We start from the raw sequence: 20,838 nt of genomic DNA, 5'->3' as shown, positions 1-20,838 counted from the left end.
AGAAACTGAATTTGAAATTTTCTAGAATAAACTTAGAAATTTGAATAGTCAAAAATGTTCGGGATAAAAAAAATCTGAAATTTTGAGATTAATCCCAGAAATTTTCTAGAAAAAATTGGACATTTCTAAGGTTGAAAAGTGAGAAATTTGCTAGGAAAAAGCAGAAATTTTTAGATTATTTTACAATTTTAATGTTGTTTCCATAAAATGTTAGGGAAAACAAGTACATTTTTTTCGTAAATCGAAAATCTGCTACAAAAAAACTGAAATTTTGAATTATCTAGAAAAAGTTTTAAAAATGTAAAATGTTCTACTTTTGAAATTCAAAAAATTTCCAGAGTTTTTTCTAGCAATTTTTTGGACTCTTAAAGCTCTGAAAGGTAAAAAAAAAAGACATTTGAAACTAAGAAATTTCCACGTTTTTTGTAGAAAATGTCTGAGATTAACCTGAAGATTTCTGAGTCTTTTGGTGGAAATTTGCTGCTGTTTTTTCTCTACCGTGACTCTAACACACCATTGTATATTTTACAAATTTTCTGTATTAAATTATTAATTATTCAAATTTTTTAGGCTGGGTTGAACAAATTTATTCTCAGTTATAGGAACATAATTTGAGTCACTTTCTTTTAAAACCCTTGCTATATTTAGAAAAGTTTAACAAATCAAATAAAAGCAACAAAGTTGAACTATGTTTTTTTTCTGCGTAGACATAGTTCTACTTATTTTACAAGTTGAGTTGTAAGAAGACAAATATTTTAAGTTATAAATAACATTTTCCATTGTAAGAACTTATGTTAATAATAATTTCACCTTGAATAAAAATAAACTAATTAGTAACATTCTTGAACTGTAGTTGGAGGCCATGGTAAATCAGTCCAAGGGTCACAAATGGCCCCTGCGCCACACTTTGGACACCGTGGTTTAAAAGCTGAGAATTTCCCCTCCTGTCTGAACGTATTTTCTGTTTTTTGGTTCTCTGTGTGTCAATGAGGTTGTGTGAGGAACCAGCAGACCAAATGTTTCTGAAATATTCAAACGGGCCTCTGTTAGCATCAGCCACATCTTGCTCAAAGGCACTTCAACCCTTCATTCCCTGTTTGGAAGCTGCTCAGTGCAGCAGGTTGGATTCCCACATTTGGGTGTTTGAAGGCTTTGAAATGCTGCAACGTGATTGGCTGATTGAGTTTACCAGCAATTCAACTGGCGTACCTAATAAAGTGGACTGATCCATCCATCCATTAATCCATCGATCCATTCATCAGTTGGTTTGTTTATCTATTCATCCATCCATCCGTCAATTGGTTCATCCTGTCATCCATCCATTAATCCATCGATCCATCCATCAGTTGGTTTGTCCACCTATCCATCTGTCCATCCATTCGTTAATTGGTTCATCCATCCATCCATCCATCCATCCATCCATCCATCCATCCATCCATCCATCCATCCATCAGTTGGTTTGTTCATCTATTCATCCTTTCATCCATCCATTAATCAATCCAGCCATCCATCCACCTATCCATCCGTCCATCCATCCATCCATCCATCCATCCATCCATCCATCAGTTGGTTTGTTCATCTATTCATCCTTTCATCCATCCATTAATCCATCCAGCCATCCATCCACCTATCCATCCGTCCATCCATCCATCCATCCATCCATCCATCCATCCATCCATCCATCCATCCATCCATCCATCCATCCGCATAATGTATGTTGGTTTTCTATTTTATTTCCTTGTTGATGACTTGAATATTTTTCACAGTGTGCTGATTCACATCAATATTAAGGAATAATATACAGTATATATATATATAGATATAAAGTGCTCTGGCTGGTTAATGTCTCTGAAACTCTTTCTCCTCCTTTCTATTTAACTTTGCTGGTAACTCGGTGCAATTTGGACCTAATTCTGGTATTTTATTGCGACAGAAATTCTATGTTTCACCACAGGGGCAGATTTAATTGATTACTTGTTTGGCGGAAAGTAATTGCTCTGAAGCAAATGACTAATTTAAACTCTTTTAACATTTTGCATGTGTTACATTCAGATAGAGCTAAAGGTTATGAATCTGAATCTCTATTTGCAATCTTGTGTATTAGCAGGAAGAATAAACACTCAAAAATATAATTATTTCCCGAGGTTCTTTCTTTTATTGCTATTATTAAAATTTTGACCTTGTTATTGTTTGCAGCCTTAAACTTTGGTCAAAGTTCAGCAGATTTAATTATTTGGCTCACCCTGGATAGTTTACTGCAATGCACCGCATAAATGCAGTAATCAAGTCCTGACGAAGCAGCCTTTAAAGACGTAACTCTAATCTTTCTCGGGCTGGAAGATTATGTAGAAATCAAAAGATACATACACACACAGATTAACCTAAGCATGATTATTTATCTGGGAATGTAGTTGAGTGTTTATGAGGGATTCTGTGATATTGGGCAGCGATCAGACGGGAGATTAAGTCATGAATAATTCAGCAGCCAAGCTGATTAGGTCTGTACCTTCAGGCCTTGGTGAACGCTTTTCCACACATAAATGGCTTTTGTATGGAAATGCAATTTATTTCCTCACCTTCTAGAACAGAGGCGTCAAACTTGCCTTCATTTTGGGCCACATTAAGATCACAAATGTTCTTAAAAGGCCAGTTGTACCAGAGTGTTTTGATAAACCCGATAAACGTTGAGAACCGTCTCTGCATTTCTTAAAATTTTATCATATTTAACATTTTTTCACAGTGATGAATGCCTTCAGGATTTCACCAGTTTTTCTGATAAATGGCTAATTTAAAAATATTTGCAAGGAATTTTGCAATACTTGCACTTATGTATGACATCAAGTAAGACAGTAGTGTAGAAGTTAAAAATACTGCCACCTGCAGGTGGGAGTTGGCATCACTTGAAACCAATGTTTTTGACCATTTTCATGGAAAATGGAAGATTTTCAGTAGATTCACAATTATGCATTAGCACAAAAACTAACATGATTTGTGGATTTAGTGAATTTACACAGCCATAATTAAACTGGAAGCATTGACCAATGTAATTTGGCAGTAAACAAATAAAAAACACTTTAATTTGATTGATAAAATAATATTTAAACATACAACTGTTATCTTGAAGGTTCTATGTTGTAGCTTTTTGCAATAAATTGCTCATTTAAAATATTTGCAAGGAATTTTGCAATATTTGCACTTATGTATGATGGTAAATGTGACTTTATTATTTTCAAATCATCAGTCAGACTAGAACTTGACATCAACTAAGGGCAGAGGCAGAAGTGTATTAGTAAAATATACTGCCACCTGCAGGTGGGAGTTGGCATAACTTGATTTTATTTGGGGAAAATTTTCAATGAACTCACAATTACGCATTAGCACAAAAAATGATTTCTTAATTTTACGTGAATTTACATGATCATAGTAAAACTGGAAGTATTGACTGATGTAATTTGACAGTAAAGAGTTAAAAACCACTTTGAACTGATTAATAAAATAATATTTAAGCACATAACTGTTATCGTGAAGGTTTTATTTATACGTTCCTCTGGAGTCTAGAGGCCACATGAAAAGCTACGGCGGGCCGAATTTGGCTCCTGGGCCTTGTGTTTGACACGTTTGTCATCAGGTAGTGCAAAATAAAAAATACGACATTGTTTCAGTCTCAGTCCTTTAAAAAGACGTTTGTCTTTATGATCAGTTTTTTTGGCTCCTCTTCATTTATCTTTTGTGTTAATAGTCATGAATTATCACGACACATTACGATTGCTGGTGGAAACTGATTTTGGCTACACATCCGCCAGGCATCCCCGTCGGCCCTGCTAAGGACTAATACATTAATCCTATTTATTATCTGGGCTCAAACCAGCTGCCAACTCTTTACCGTCAAGCAGATGCTTTAAGCACCAGCTCCATTAGCAGAGTGATATACGTTCAGTTGGGCTTAAAGGGAGAAAATATGAAGGTCATTTATGTTTAGATAAACTTTCTGGTCCGGTTTGCACAAGCAGTTAGGTTTTAAAGTCAACTTGTGGCTCATTTAAACTTTAAAAACGGATAAGTTTACATTCCTATGGCTGTCTGAATCTAGTTTTCAAGTCACACATTTTCAATTTATTTTAGGCCTGGACTTTGAGTAGGCCATTGTAATACATTTTCAACCAAGCTTTAGTGATATGTTTAGGGTAATTTGTTTGTTGTGTTGCCTCCTTTAGTTAAAGGAGACTTTTTTAGTTTAATTTAGTTTGTTCATTTATTTCAAGTGTATTCACAATCTAAATACTGTAGTATAATTTTTATAGCTGTTTGAAAAGGAGCTAAGCAGAAGTATGAACTTATTTAATCCACCATTCTTTTCTTTCTTTCTTTTTATACATTATTCTTTATTGAAAGAAAAAGTATGTATACGTATATATATATATATATATATATGCATTTGTCATATTTTCTCAGAAACGGTGTCTTCAGTCAGAGGCGTAGCAGTCTGTAATTGCTGTAATACAGACTTCTACGGGAGATCTTTCCTGCCAACAAAATCACAATCTACAGTAACTGTTTGAGAATCTGAATTAATATGAGTTACAACAACATTTAATTTCTCTTTGAGATCAATAAAGTATTTTTTAATTTTTAATTTGTGGATCTCTGCAACTGCTCCAAAGTTACCATAAGCCTCTTTGCTGATTAACACTGACTAATACTGAATAATACTCTCCGAGCCTATAGGCTTAAGTGGGCTATTTCAATTAATTTCAGTTCATTTTTATAGTGTCAATTCACAACACATTGCAAAATTGCGAAAAGATTATCTCACTTAATTATTCAAAATAGTTGTAACTTATTTTGATTTCTACAAAACAAGGCTTTTATGATTGAAGTGCCTTAAGGAATACCTTTATGGAAGACCAAAACTGACATAATTAAAAATAAAAAGAGAAATGTAGATATTTTTTTATTTTCATTTTCCTCAGACATGTGTTTTTGTCAAGAAAAAAAAAATATATTTTTTAAACTATGTCAGTTTTGGTCCTCCATAGAAATTTGTTATACAGACAAAATTTGGTTCGATTTTGATTTGAAAACATTTTTGTTTCAGATTATCAATAAGCATTTTAACTTTGTTTGCATTTCTTCTCCTTAACTGTTGTCATTGCTTTTTGTTTTTTGAGGCGCAGAAAGAAAAAAAAAAAAAAAAAAAAAGCAAAACACACACTCTCTAAAACAGGGGTGGCCAACCAGACAAAGACCAAGAGCCACATTTTTTACCAAGTTACCGCAAAGAGCCACATCATATGCCATATGCATGGGCACACATGAACATCAACCCATCCCTTCCTCATACTCATACTTTTGCTCAGCCAGATTTATTGTAAATTTCACACACTATTTTAACACTGAAGTGGCGCTGAAGGTTTGAAGCCTTAAAATGCGACAAGGACACCTGACATATAAGGCAGAATGGCTTTCCACTACGTTCAACAAAAAAATATAAATTCTCCCACTCTGTCAAAAACGTCCTGTGTTAATCTTCATATTTCCGTTTTCCTGTGCATTTTTTCCCTGCCATTTTGAGCACGAAAGGTTTACTCAAATGATTTTACTCTTACTGAAAAACTGCGCACATGCGCATTTGACGAAAATACCGCATTGCACTCAAGCAAAGCGAAACTTGGATATTATAGCGACCCTACAGTATGTGCTAAATGTTACTGGATGTTACGCTGTTTGGAGATTAAAATTAGAGTGTATGATTTCCCATTGTCCGCGAATGCTTCAGGATGGATGAGAGAGCGAGGGGGCGGGTGAGTGAGAGTGAGGGGTGAGCGGAGGGTTGTGTGAGAGCAGATGGCAAACAACTGGAAAGAGTAAGGCTGCAAGAGAAACAAAGACTGTTTTTTGTTTGTGTTGTTTTTGCGTGGTTACGGCCAACAGTAATGGCGTGCTGCTGTTGTCGATAATTGACAGTTCATTTGACTACTTTTCGTCATTATTGCACGTCTGGCAGAATGCGACTATATGACCGGAAGAGCCGCATGGAACCGGTCAAGGAGCCGCATGCGGCTCGAGAGCCGCGGGTTGGCCATCCCTGCTCTAAAAGAAAAAAAAGAAAAACAAAAAAAAATCTGTGGCAAATGACAAGCACGTGTTACTCATCATGTCTGTTGGTTGCATAAAAAGCAGGTCAGGGGGTCCTTTAACTCAAACGCACCAATAAAATGCAGGTGGTGTGAGGCTCTGTTTACAGCGGGGATCTTTGTTGGCCGCTGTCACTGGGCATGTATATACGGGTGTCTGGGTGGGTGGTGGGCTGCCGGTCTTGGCCCGTTTGTGCTCAACAGCTGACAGACTCGCATGCTGGCTCCAAACAGAAGGCCGTGCCCGAATCCTCGGACATTTGAACCAACACACACACGCCGAAGCCCGCTCAGAAACGTGGCTCGCCTCGGTTTGGTATTCAGTTCACGCTGGGTTGGGGTGTGTCCATGGCGACGGCGGGTAACGTGATACACCGTACTGCATGTGTGTGTTTAACCCTTCTAACTTTCACACTGCAAAAACACAAAATCGCACCAAGTAATTTTGGTCTAGTTTTGGTCCAAACGTTTTGCCATGTGGGCCAAAATTGTCGACTCAAAAGTAATCGCAGGCCAAAACAACCCAACATAAAGTAGCTCCATTTTTTTTATTTTTAAGTTTTTTTAAATGGTAATTTTTTGTAGTTCCAAAACTTGAAAGGGATTTTTACAACAGTGTATGAGCACCATTATAAACAAATACATAAATAAAAGGTAGAGGTAAATTTCTACCAAACACTAGTGATTAATCTCAGAAATCTTCTTGAAAATGTTTTTTAATTTTTGGGTTTCAAAGTAAAAAATAAATTGACATTTGAAACTCTAAAATTTCCATGTTTGTTCTAGAAAATTTCTGAGATTAATCTCAAGATTTCTGAGGATTTTTTGGTGGAAATTTACTCCAGTTTTTTTTCTCTACAATGACCCTAATACACCATTTTAGATTTTATAGGTTTGATGTATTAAGATAAAGACATGTGGTTTTCAGTTTCTTTTGGGCTTGATTGACTTTATTTTCAGTAATAATAACAGAATTTGGGTCAATTTAATTCAAATACTTGCTCCATTTAGCCACGGTAAATAAGAAATAAAAGTTGATTATTTGGCTTTTCAGGAAAAGTCTGGATAAATATGGTTTTACCTTTTCTTAAACCTTGATTGAACTTCACATCTATAAAATTGTTAAAAATAAAACTCTGTTACATATGTGTGTACAGTAACATGTACGGTCTGTATGCGGCAGGCGTTGTGGGCCAAAGGGTCGCCACGGCGTCGACTCGGTGCAGCAATGTTACACCAGCGAGGCTTTCTAACAGCGCTCTGATGGGAATGCCAGGAATTTTCCTCCGCTGTCATCTGTTCACGCTGTGATCCGGGCAGAATTTCACCTCATTTTCCTTTGGGTGAATTTCACCGCCAGACTTGAAAATCAGCAGTGAAAAGGCGTAACGGCGTTTGATGACACTTCATGCCACAGGAGGAATCAGACTGAGTGATAGTAATAGCATTAGGGATTTCTTCTAATCCACAGGAGTTTAAAAGCTGTAATAGATAAGGTCTTACCGTGTTTTCACCCTTGGTAGATCCTGTTATTTGGGAACCAGATTTGTTGCATTTTCAGCTGCTGCAGTTTGCTTTCACACAGCTTTGTCAAACAAACCAAACCTTTTGAAAACTTCTTCCCCTCCACACCTGTGGTGGCACTGCACCAAGAACCACTGAAGGAAACAACATGAAACCAACGAAGAAGACACTGAGCACTGGCGTTTGCCAGAAATGGCAAACGCAATAGGCTATTGCGTTTGTTTTGGTTGTATTTACCCACAATGCCCTGCTTTTCCACTTGGCATCCACATATACATTGAAACCATAGTTCACTTCAACCAAACCAAGACCAAGGTTTGTAGGTTAACCCAAGTTAGCTTTTTTGAGTTCGATTATGCATTCACACAAAACAAACTTTCTGTGCAAACGAACTAGAGTTCGATTAAAGCGGACTAAACAGGACAAGTGTGAATGCAGCCTTAGCTTACATCAGAGTCCGTTTATTCATGTGTTTCCTGGAATATTGTTTACCTGAAGACCTAAAGACGTACTCGCATGTTCCGGGTCACTACTTCAGTTTAATTTGCAACACTTTGAAGTGTATGCATTAAGATAGTGTTGCATTTGGTGACAGATTTAATTTAGTTTCAGTTTTTTAATCCGCTTGTTTACAGAGGATCAGAGTTGTTTTCTCCACCTTGTATTGAATTAAATATGGATTTTGTTTGGAAACATAACTAAGACGAGGACTTGGCAGATTTTCCGACTTGACAATTATGATGCATGGTACAAAATATGTAACTGGCAACAATCGGAACCCTTGGCTTTGCTAGATTGTCCAAATTGCTCGGATTTTAGGCTGCTGCGGTAACATGTTTAGATTTAAACTCAAAATGAGTCAAACTCATGTCATGACATCAATCTATCAAATATTACAGTGCCATATGTTTAGGTCGCTGATTGTTTCATAAACAATAAGACAGATGATGGCCATTTTGAGAGCCCTGCCTTTCTCGGCCCCAGAGCCGCTCTGTCGGCTGCGACCCTCTGAACAGACTGGAACCTGTCTGCTGCCACATGAATATTAAATAGCTGCCATTTAGCAAATATGGACTCTGATTTTTCTGCTGCTTTCTGACAGGCTGTGAAAGGGAATCCGCCTAGCAACCAGATTCAATTTAACTTAGCAAAACGTTTTATGCTTAAATAAAAGTAATACATTTATGTCAGCTACACTGAAAACCTGTCAGGCTGTAGCTCAAACTGTGATTTTGTGCTTTTTAAATTTGTTATTAAAAGATAAATGTTTTTCTTTTAAATCACTTTAATTCAGGCATTTATTGTATTGTTTACCGTGATACGTTTTACTGTTTCCTCCATTTTTTGTTTAATAAAAGCTTCAATAAATACTTAAAAAACACAAAATCTTACCAAGTATTTTTGTTCTAAGTTCTAGTTCAAATATGTTAATAAACTTAAAATAAGACAAAACTAACTTTCAAGTAATTTTTTAGCAAGAAATAAGAGCTTGTTTTAAGTAAATAATTCCTTGATATTGATGAAAACGTACTTGTTCTATCGGCAGATTATTTAACTAATAAGACATTTTCCCAAGTTATAAGTTAATTTATCTGCCAAAAGAACAAGTAACTTTTTTATTAATATTAAGGAATTATTTACTTAAAACAAACCTCTCTATATTGCTAAAAAATAGTTTTAAGTTAGTTTGTCTCATTTCAACTAAATAAAACATTTGCACTAGAAACCAGACCAAAATTATTGCGTAAGATTTTGTGTTTTTGCCAACACAAAATGTACCAATACATATGAATACATACATACAAATGTGTCCTAAAAATTTAAATATACACATATGCCATTGGAAAAATGTGTGTTTTGTGAATATTTTTCCAAAAACGTAAAAATACCTTATTGGAAAATAGGTATTTAATATGTCTGTTCTATTAGGAACAGAACTTAATAACTACAAGAGGCACTAAAGGTTTTAAATCTTGAAAAGAGTTGCAAATAATTTATGATGTATGTTAACTTCCCTGCAAAAAGTCAAATTTGCAGATTTGGGATTGGGAAAATTTGTTTTTTTGTTTTTTATTCTAGTACTACTGAGTATTTTGTTTTAATAGTAAGAACATTTTCAAACAATTGTGGGATTTGATCTTACAGAAGAGGATTAGAGCAATTTTTTTACATTAATCTCAGAATTTTGACTTTTTTCTCTCAGAATTTTGATATAAAAATCAGGATTCTGAGATTGAAGTCAGAATAATAATTTTTTCTCAGTGGCCCTAATCCTCTTCTGTATAATCTGACACGTTTAAAATTGAAGGTTATTTTCAAAGAGCTGCAGCTTTTCAACATTATGTCTATCCAAAATGAGAGAAGCAGATAGAGCTGCTGCTCTAACTTTTGATGTTACTGGAGCTTTACAGCGCTTGGACCAGATGACACATAACCCGACTGGGAGGGCCTGGTTCTTTTATCAGAGTCGTGAACATCTCTGGAGTGAGTGCAAAATCTGATTTTATTAGCCGTGCGTATGATAGAGAGAAAGAGGGTGTTTGTGGGAGTTTGGCTCGCCTGCTGTTGTGAAAAGTGTGCTACTGTGGGAGTTAAGTATGTGAGTCAGTTATGAATCATGCTTTTTCTAACAGTCCAACACAAGCACACGCATGATTTCAGTCTCGCGCACACATGGACGTGCTGAAATGCAGGTACGAGCATATGACTGCGCTGGCTCATTACACAACAAACCCACACTGACATCTACAGTGATTTTATGTCAATTTATAAAAAACATGGGTGGAAAAAAGCCTGTTTTTTTTTTTTACAGTAGGAGTTCTCGTAGTGAGCGCAATTCTTCTGCAGCTTTAAACGCACGAGCAGCTCAACTAATTAGAAAAATATCTGAATTACAGCTGAACGAAAAACAAAACATGCTTCATAGCAAAACAAGATAAAGACAATGATTTTCCTTAAACATAATAATTATGAAACTGAATAGTCTGAACACAACAATTTTCTAGAAACAAAAATCTGAAGAAGTTGGATCAACTCATCCGTCAGTGTTGTGATTAAATCATCAGGTAGACAATTATAAATTTTGTTGCATTTCATGTGGAGTTTGCATTATTTACATGTGCATTCATGCTTTTTATTACAAAACCCTATCATACTGTCAAACAGGCAATTGTTTATTTTATTTTTTCTTTATTATGTGTAATTTATATATATTAAAAAAAAAATATATATATATATATATATATATAATATATATTATATTTTGTACACATAAAAGTATTAAAGTTTCTAGACGTCTAAAATACTGTGCAGGAGAAAACACAGACACATTTCAGAAAAAAAACATTTAGACTTAATTTTATAATATTCCAGCAAAACAACTTTAAAATCAACAAAGAAATTTAATAAAAAGTTACTAGCAAAACTACATACATTCTCTCAAACCAGTATACTGGAGACTTAGCACAACAGCACTCCATGGAAACATTTAAAAGCTGTATGATGATCCAAGATGACCTTTAATTCATCAAGCTAATGCTAAAATTCTAGCACCATCCAGATATATTGTAATTTTTTAAATAAATACAAAGATACTCAAACTGTTGCAGTCGAAAATTCTCATCTTAGAAATAAGCATACAGGTTTAGCTATATTCAGTTAAAAACATTTTCTGACTTGCTAAACCTTATAAACAACCATTATTCTTGATGGTCTGGCTGTTTACTCCCTGCTAAGTTATTTTTCGTAGTTATGGGCTGAAGTGATTTTTGTCATCTTGTTTTTGTGAATTAGGAAAAATCTCATTTGTTTACCTTTGTAGTTTTTATTTAAATTTCCTGCACAAATTATTTTTGTAGCAAAACTATGTAATAGATGGTTTTTATCTCATCAATAATGCATATATCTGTCTTAAAAAAAAAAGAAAATCATGTTAATGTGTTTTAAATGCATGAGTTCTATTTGCTTTGAAAACCAATTGAAAGGCTGTTTCCACTATTGCTGTAAAACATAACACTTTATACCTTTTAATTCATAAAACGGCTCATACATACACTATTTTAGAAACCTTTGATATACTGTTATATTTGCATTTGATGCTTGTTTACAATGTAGATGTGCAACCTGATAATAATAAGCTTCCTACATTAAACACCTATTGCAAAACAGAACGTGTTATGAATATCTGGGCAGTTTATCTGTCTAGCAGAAATGTAAGGAAGTGCAAAAATCATTTGAACTTAATATTTTTGGCTGCTTACACCGCATTAGTTTTCTTTTTTTAAAACAGATTGTTACTACGACCCAATTTGGCAAGACTGTGGGAACCAACAGAGCCGAAATGCCATAGAAAAATTACCTAAGATGCATTGATGCCAATGGCACATGAATGCATCCATTAATTCATGCAAATTTCAGTTTTCCTCTCTGTTGTGTGGTAAAACTGGCTGTTGATGCGTAGCACTGTTATTCGGTTATTCTGCTGTTGTATTTTGGAGGTCCTTTCTTTACCCCCGGATGCTATCGCTTCTAAATTTGTTTTGCACTGGGTCGGAAAATGCATGAGTTCTGTGAGAAGGAGATAAGAACGTGAGTTGCATGAGTTGGGTAGAGAGGTTTAATAAAAGCGATGATTTTAAGACTAAAGTTAATAGCTACTGAACTCCTTAAGATTGAGGAAACATAATGGATGACTTCAGCTGATAAAGGTTATGTTTTCTTTTTTAAATGGATCCCAAAGAGATGACATTACTGTGTATGTATATAAACCATATGGCAGCGCTTCACTTTTTAGCTGCATACTGTGTGGGAGTGTGTGCTTGCTGATGCCACTTACAATTTGACTCTTCAGTATTCAGGGCATTCACGCTCGCCCTCACTGCCAGCGATAAGCGATGCTGATTATCGCTGAACTTTCGCCGTACTGTACATTCCTCCTCTTCTGCTTCTCTGCCTCTTTCCACTGGAGTAACAATCTGTCTGCGAGAGCCGAAATTGTTTTAATCAGCTTTGCTTCTTTCACTTCTGCTAACTCTCCACTGCGACTAACAGTCGCATCACAAGCGCGGTTGGTTTGGGGAGCAGGGGACTGATGTCTCATTAGAACGAAAACCGTATTGAAATTTTCCCAACACTAATTGGTGAGCTGGGAACAATCTCAAATGTCAAAGCAGAGAGTGGAAGTAAGAGATAATTCAGATTTCTTCAAGTGCGGTTTTGTGACTTTAACAGTGGAGCTTATCTCACCTGCAGCAGGTTAAGATAGGGCTAGGAGCGAGACTAAACATGTTCACCACATTTTGTGCACAAAATCATTCTTATATAATGAGATTTTAGTTTAGTCAGTTTTATTTCTTTTGAGTTATTTTCACAATTAGTTGCTTTAGGTCCTTTTTTTCACTTTAAATTCAGCTTTACTTTGGATTTCAAGTGGACTCGCACATGAAAATGGCTGCAAACAGATGCACAATTATACAGCTCTGGAAAAAATTAAGAAACCACTTATAATGATCAGTTCCTCTGATTTTACTTCTTATAGGTACATGATTGAGTAAGATGAACATTGTTCTTTTATTCTATGAACTACTGGCAACATGTATCCTAAATTACAAGCAAAACTTTTGTATTTATTTGCAGAAAATGAGAAATGGTCAAAATAAAGAAAAAGATGCAGTGCTTTCAGACCTCAACTACTGCAAAGAAAACAAGTTCATATTTATTTAGACACAACAAATGTATGGAGTTAAATTCATTGTGAAACAAATTTAACCCCATATTCAGCAGTCATTGTCCAGCGCACACAGAGGCAAAACTGGCTGACCGAACACTGGTGGAGATCCGCTTCGGTTGCTAGGTAACAGGCTGGGCTTGGCTGGGGTAATAAAAAGTTGCATTTGCTGTCATAAGTAAGCTCAAATATCGCAAATATTTTCAAATTAGTACCACAAACACTTTGATTTCATTGCAAAAAAATCACAAAAAGTATCTCAACATCCTTGAGGGACTGATAATATTCAATAATATTTGATATTTTGATATTTGATATTTTAACAGTTTGTGAACTGGTTTTATCATTACTTTCTGGCACAACCGGCCCTTTAAGAGCTTTTATGACCTTGGTTTGGCCCCAAAAGAAAATGGGTTTGACACCCCTGCCATGGAATGTGATTTAACAATTGAGAAGTTTTTGAAACTGCTCCTTTTCCAGACACCAAAAAACATCAACTGTTTTTAGAAGCAGTTGGTTTAAAGAATACAGGCTTTCTCCAAATGGTCTCACTATGGTTCCAAACAGACTAAAGAAGATAATAAAACCAGTTCAACCTCTTTACATTTTTCTTTATTCTTAGTTGAGGCTCTTATAAGGATAAGGATCTTTGAAATATATTTGTATCTTTTCACTTAGTGCCACAGAATTCATATTTGTTTACATTTTCTGCAGGGTCAGTGTTTCACATTTGAGATTGATTGAATCCCGTAGATTTTTTTCTTCTTCTTGATATGTGCTGTTCTGGGATGAATGCTTCATTTAGACTTCAGATTTGGTGACAGCGGATGGAGGGTGCAGAGGCAGGAAAAAAGTATTTCCTTGTCGCTGATGAGCAAAGGGGTGTGTGTGTGCGTGTGTGAGGAAATGCGTTTGAAAGCAATTTAGCAGCTGCTTCTGAGCTTTTCCTCTTCATGCTCTTTTTCTTTTCCTCATCCTTCCTTCCTCCGCCTTTCTTTCCTCCCAATCTTTGTTAGTGTGGTTATGATAGATGACTGTGTTATAAAGCTGGGACTTGAAGCGAGGGAAATCAATGCTCCTTCCTCTGAGGTTGGCGTGTGTGCGTGTGTGTGTGTGTGTGTGCGTGTGTGTTTGCATTTGCCTGTTTGTTGATCGGTTAGATGCTGGATGCGTTCATTGTTTTGGGAGCAAGGGGCTGCAGCTGAGCCGCTCTGTCTTGATCTGCTTTCCTTTGACTCAGCAGACGTTGCTGGCCAGACGCAGGAACAAACACTTAATGCATCCACACACACTAACACACACTCTCGCTGTGGAAGGCCAACGATCGTCCCACACGTTCTCACAGATGTTACGCAATTCAGCAGAGAGTGAAGTCTTAAGCGGCTTGATTGCTCCGTTATTGCTCAGTTGCTCCTTGCTTTGGTTCCAGCGTCCTGACTCTTGTTTAAGGTTCAGCGTTTGTTTTGGGTCATTTTGTACGGAAAAAAAATATAAATAAATTCTGACGTTTTTCTCAGAATTTTGACTTTTGAATTTCGAAAATTGTGACTTTTTTCAGTATGCGACTGTGTGTGTGAATGGGAATGACTGATTTTATGTAAAGTGTCTTTCAGTGTCCTAGTAAAGTCTGATTTCATTTAATTTTGATCAGAATTAAAAAAAATAAATGCTGAATTCTGAGGGAAAAAATCTGAATTCTCACATCTTACACATATTGATGAACATAAATAAAACAATAATTGTGACCTTTACAAAAACACAACATCTTACCATGTATTTTTGTCTGGCTTCTAGCGCATAATTGTTTTTGAAAACGTGACGGAAACGCTCTAGTTCCTCATGCAGATTATTTGTCTTACAACATGGGAAAAATGTCTTGTTATAAGTTAAATAAACTGCCAGTGGAAATATCACTTTTTCACCAATATTAAGGACTTATTAAGACAAGCTCCTACATCTTTTAAGGAGTTGGTGGAACATTTTGGTCACTCTGACAGTTCTTAGCATGGTGGTATTTCCAGTCGCTGTTGGGGAAAACAAATTATTGTCAAGTCACAGATTTTGCTCCAATGTTGTCGTGACAAAAGTAGTTTGGTTTGGAAAGTGGCATTTGTGACTCATATCAGTGGTTTCATTCAGTTGGATTCACTGATTGTGTAAAAACAACCAATATGATGGAAAAATATGTTTGTGTAACAGTAGTTTTGTTTCTGCCTGACATGTTTCTGTATGTATTTGTATTTGAGTCTTTCTTGATGCACAGTTTGTTTTGCACCATTTGTTTTTGATCAATTGGAGCAAATGTAAAAAATAACTGGATCAAATCTACAAAATTATAGTATTTCTCTGTGTAACTTCAAGTTCACTGTTAAAAGGCACAAATAGTTTTGTGCCAAAACTACATCCATACCTCAAATCCACACTATGAAACATGGTGATGGCAGAATTATGCTGGGTTAACTGACACCTCATTTTTGCATTTTTATGTAAAGAAATTGGAAAAACAGGCATCATTTTCCTACCTTTTATCACATAAAGCCCAATTATAAAACAAACTTTGAGGTAAATGCGAGACATTTTGGGAAGTATGAATACTTTTTGAAAGTATGTTTTTACAAGAACCTTGTTGTGTGGTTCAAGCAGTGCTGTTCAGTTTAAAGTAAAATAGTGCGGTGGAAAAAAGCATAAAAATTGTTTATTGCCTGTGTTTTTTGTGCCATTTTGGATGTGAGAACAAACCCAAAACCGCCACAAAGTTCCTGCTGAAATCTCTTTGATCTTCTGCTTTATTATTAAAAGACGCAGGAAGCATACAAATCTGCAACCACAGAAAAAGCGCCAGTAAAACATGACACAGCAGCTGTTGTATTACGGGAACAAGCAGTAGTGAAACTGCCTCTTCCTGTGTGGAGCGATCCGCTCTCCCTGCAGGCGCAGCTCGATGAGGGGAACCACCAGTGAAAGTCTGGAGTCCTGCCATATGTTTGCAATGTGGGCTGGGGGGCAAAATTACCACGTTGGGCAGAATAAGTGCTGTTAGGATGAGAGCCCCCTGCAACGACTACAGCCCATCATTTCTCTAATAATAATTAACTGTATTATGGTTTCTTTAAATATTTCATTACAGGAAGGAGATACTTGGAGTATAATATGAGGCTGACTTGATTTTTTTTCTGCAACATTTTTAATCAAAATGCATTTGTTGATTGAACAGGAGTGTGATCATTTAAGAATCCTCATTTCATGACATTTTATTGTACTGATTCACTAGGCGTCATTAGATGATTGAAAGTTGAAGAAATAAGATAAAATAAGGCAGTGTGCACTAATGTACCTTGTTCTCGTTCTCAGGATGGTCACAAGCTTGGTCACAAACTGATTAGTGCAACAGTTTGTGTCTTTAAAAGTCTACTAAAACATCAATCAGAATGCTGCAGCTGGTGTTCTGACTAACACCAGGAAGATAGAGCACATTACAGCAGTTTTAAAGTCCTTCCACTGAGAAAGTAGACTTTAACATACTGTTAGTTTATAAATCACTGAAGATCTCTCAGCATTCAGCTTCTACTCACCATAAATCTGGAACAAACGTCCAGAAAACAGCTGGAACTAGGGATGCACGATCAGCATGGTATCTTTATCGATATTAACTGCAAAGTTTAATATCGGCCATTCTGTCAAAATAACTCACCAATATAAAAGGTGTTGTTTTTATATGACAACCCAGTGACGGTGATGTCTGCAGCGCAGCACAACGTCATGACGTCGCACCCGCCTACCTGATCCGATCAAGGCGGGAGAGCATGTTTATATTTCACGCTTACAAAGTTAGACATAGCAATTAATTGTGATTAATGACAGTGCCAGTTATTAATCTAATGTGAATTTCTTAACTGACTGACAGCACTAGTAAATGTAAACTTTAAAACGATAATTTTTTAATGCTTTCTACAATGTTGCTTCTCTTAGTCATCTGCATTGACATAAAGTTGAATAAAGAGCATTTGCAAACTCTGTGAGCACCAGCAGATTACTGATGAAGTTTGACTCTTTATTTTTATTTCTCTCTTGATCTGATTTGTGATTTTAGAGTCAAACATCTACAGCAGCTCTGTGTGTGTTTATGTTTCAGGTCTGGACGACTGCTTGCAGCAGTATGTGGGTGTGTTTGAGCGGGCGGGTGTGTCCGGGGAGCGACTGCTAAGGATCAGCCACGCCGAACTGGAGGAGCTGGGCGTGTCTCGGATCGGACACCAGGAGCTCATCCTGGAGGCCGTGGACCTGCTCTGTGCTCTGGTGAGTGTTTCTCTGCTTTTCCTGCCTCATATCAGGCTGTAAAATATGCCGCTCTGCTTCAGTGCACAAAGCAACAACTAGCCGGGAGTAAATTGTTCGTGTCCTGCTTCCTTTTCTTTAGATTTCCCAAGGGTCCCTAAAGCAAAGAAATGGCGAGTTGCTTTGTTTTAACAATTAAATACCAACCAGAATGAACTATTTCCATCCCGTTAATGGATTTACAAATTAATAAATCTGTTGTCATTTGCAGCCAGAAGGTTACAAAGGTTAAAAAAAGCAGGGGTTTTATCAGAGGAATCTAAATGCCATCCTCATAACCACAGTTTTGACTTCTTAACCTGCTCTCTTTAATGATTCAGCCCAGTTTAGTCATTCAGAATCATGATGTTGGCCACATCTATCAACATTAAACAAAACAATTTAGCAAAACTGTGCAAAATTCTAATTTTGCACGTTTGTACTTCCATTTCAGTCTCAACTGCTTCTAGAAACAGCCCAAGCGATTAAAAAAAAAACCTCAGATATTTTTTGGTGTTTGGAAAACGAGCGATTTCAAAAACTTTCAGATAATTTTCTTTTTTTCTCTCTCTCTTTTTCCTCACAGATTTGAGGGTTTTTAAAAAAAAAATTATACATGTTTTTTATTTATAGTTCAGAAAGGAACAAATATAATGTTTTATCTAGTTGAATTTAATTAAATATATACGTCAGTTTTTCAGGATTTATTATGGTAAAACGGCTAAATTTAAATCACTTTGGTGGACTTTAGTGATAAAATCCTAACTTTGAAGTTGTTAAATATAATTGTACATTAAATCGAATTAAACTCCAAAACTGTTGGATTGAATTTATGATAATTTTTTTAGTTATTTAAATTTAAATTTAAAATAAATTTAAATTTGTATACAGTTGTTTGAAACCTCCCGATTATTGAGTCACATTCGAAGAGCACTGCGCAGTTACCTAGCAACCCTCTGTTCAGCCCAGCCCCATTACCTAGCAACCCCAGCGGATTTCCAGCCCCGTTACCTAGCAACCCCAGCAGAATTCCAGCATATTTTGGCTAATAGATCACCTTTAGAACATGTAAAGAGAAGAAGCGCTTGTTTTTAACTGTTTTTGCTCCCTGGTCTGCATATTTATCCGTCTTTGCCTCCAGAATTCGGGTCTGGAGACCGAGAGCGTCAGGACTCTCGCTCACAAGCTGGGCGCCTCGGCCAAGAACCTACAGAACTTCATCTCCAGCCGCCGGCGGAGCAGCCAGTTGGAGAGCAGGAGCTCGCGGCGGCTCCCCAACGACCTGCTGACCTCCGTGGTTGACCTCATCACCGCTGCCAAGAGCCTGCTGGCGTGGCTGGACAGGTTATACCTCCTCTGGTTTCTACGTTTATATTTTCTAGCAGCTTAAGAGCGAGCGGATGCTGGTTGGAAACAGATTTGATAATTTACAGTTCAGGTCAGAGCTCAAATCAGTATTTAAGGCTTCAAGCTTCTTAGGCAACATATCCAGGTGAATTTAAAACTAGGGATGGTATTTATCAATTATTTAATAGTCTAATTCAGTACAGCATTTGCATTATGCAGCAAAATGTATAGCTATGCAGCACAAAATATATACATTTAGTTATATTTCAATTGACAGTGGAAAATAAACATTATAACTGTAAATGTAACAATTTCAGTTACAAAATTGGGTTTTGGAATATTCAAATATAATTTGAATCCTTTTTTCTGAAACTGGAGATGTTGAATACAGTTTACTAAGGTCAATTAAATGCCTAATATTCTAACAACACTATAAAAATTGAAGAAGTATTCTTGGGGTTATTCACCATTTGGCAAAACTTACTTACATTCAACCTTTAACTCCCTGGGTGATGTCTTTAGATATTGTTTCAATATTTTCACATAATGTTCTTTAATCACTAAGCTTGAGGAAATACACTAACTCACTCACTCTTTGGTTACCTAGCAACTCACTCATTCTTTGGTTACCTAGCAACAACCTGTTGAGCAGCTGGCGCAGCAGCAGTTTAAGGTTTTGCCACCTGATTAGAAATAAAAAACAACAGCGGTGAGTATATATAAAACAGGAAACCAGTATGACAGTATTTAAAGATATCTAAAACAAAAAACGTGCCACTAATTATTGTTGTCTGGTGTAAAATGTTTATATCATGAAATGTTTTTCGGCCATATTGTCCAGCCCAAGACAAATATCTTAACATTTTAGCAGATTTATTTTATTTTATTTATTTATTTTCATAATTTAACACAGGTGAGCCGCTATTAAAATAAAATATTGTGAGATTGTAAGGAAAAGTCTTATTATTTTAGCCTTTTCATTGACCTGAAATGGGAAAAGTTTACTCTCATTTATTGCCAGACAGTAATAAGAAATAAAGAGTTTGCATCTTTCTTATAATGAATGTTTTAACTGCATTGCTGTTAAAAGCCTTTCAGTTTCATTAAAGCCAAACTGCTTTCGGAAACTCAACGAATTATTAATCTGATGGAAAAATCTTTAAGATTTATGATTTTTTTGCATAAATATTTTAGTGTATTTTGTAAGAATTTAAGAAATGTTATACTGTCGATTGAATTTCACCTTGATGTAATACAAAGAGAGCCCTCAGCTGCAGCCTATATGTGATCATAAAGAATAAATCCTTTCACCATCAGAGCTCAGATATAAAAAGAAGCAGACTCGTCTCCTGCTGCTTGGAAATATGTTTTCATTTCAGAGCCTTTTCTCCTGCCCTCTCCATGCCTCTCTCTCCCTGTCTGTCTCTTTTACTCTTTACCCTTTTCTTTGTGTCTCCTCTTGTATTCCTGACTCGACACGATCTCCCGCCTGCAGCACACAAACGTCAGATACAGAGCTAAAGGTCTTCGACACCGGCTCTTGAAATGCCAGACACCCACACCGGTCCTCGGGCCATCTCGACCTCGGGCGCACGCGGACGTGCCGCGGACTCACACAGACGCCCACGCGAATCGCGCACGCACCCGTTTAGCTGAGCACGCAAGCGTCGCACGCATCCCATGATGCAACTGGAGGTGGCAAAGTGACATTGAGACTCCCAAGACAGACTTGTGCAAACCGCGTCAGTCTCCTGAAATGCTGCAACAACACAAAGCAAATATCCAGTTAATGCA

The 20,838-nt window shown here is 36.5% G+C and overlaps 1 protein-coding gene across 2 annotated transcripts in view; it reads left to right on the top strand.

Annotated features, from left to right (window-relative positions):
• cnksr2 (connector enhancer of kinase suppressor of Ras 2) overlaps positions 1–20,838 on the top strand; it is a 63,185-nt gene that overhangs the window by 1,270 nt on the left and 41,077 nt on the right. For both annotated transcript variants that reach the window (XM_005812556.2, XM_005812555.2), the window contains exons 2-3: positions 17,516–17,679; positions 18,839–19,041. In XM_005812556.2, coding sequence (XP_005812613.1) covers positions 17,516–17,679; positions 18,839–19,041 — 367 coding nt within the window. The remainder of the gene's footprint in view (positions 1–17,515; positions 17,680–18,838; positions 19,042–20,838) is intronic.

This window comes from Xiphophorus maculatus, chromosome 21 (assembly GCF_002775205.1).
Source record: "Xiphophorus maculatus strain JP 163 A chromosome 21, X_maculatus-5.0-male, whole genome shotgun sequence".
In the NCBI taxonomy this organism is placed as follows: Eukaryota; Metazoa; Chordata; class Actinopteri; order Cyprinodontiformes; family Poeciliidae; genus Xiphophorus; species Xiphophorus maculatus.
Note: the sequence above shows the minus strand (reverse complement) of the source record. Positions and strands in the feature narration are given on the sequence as shown.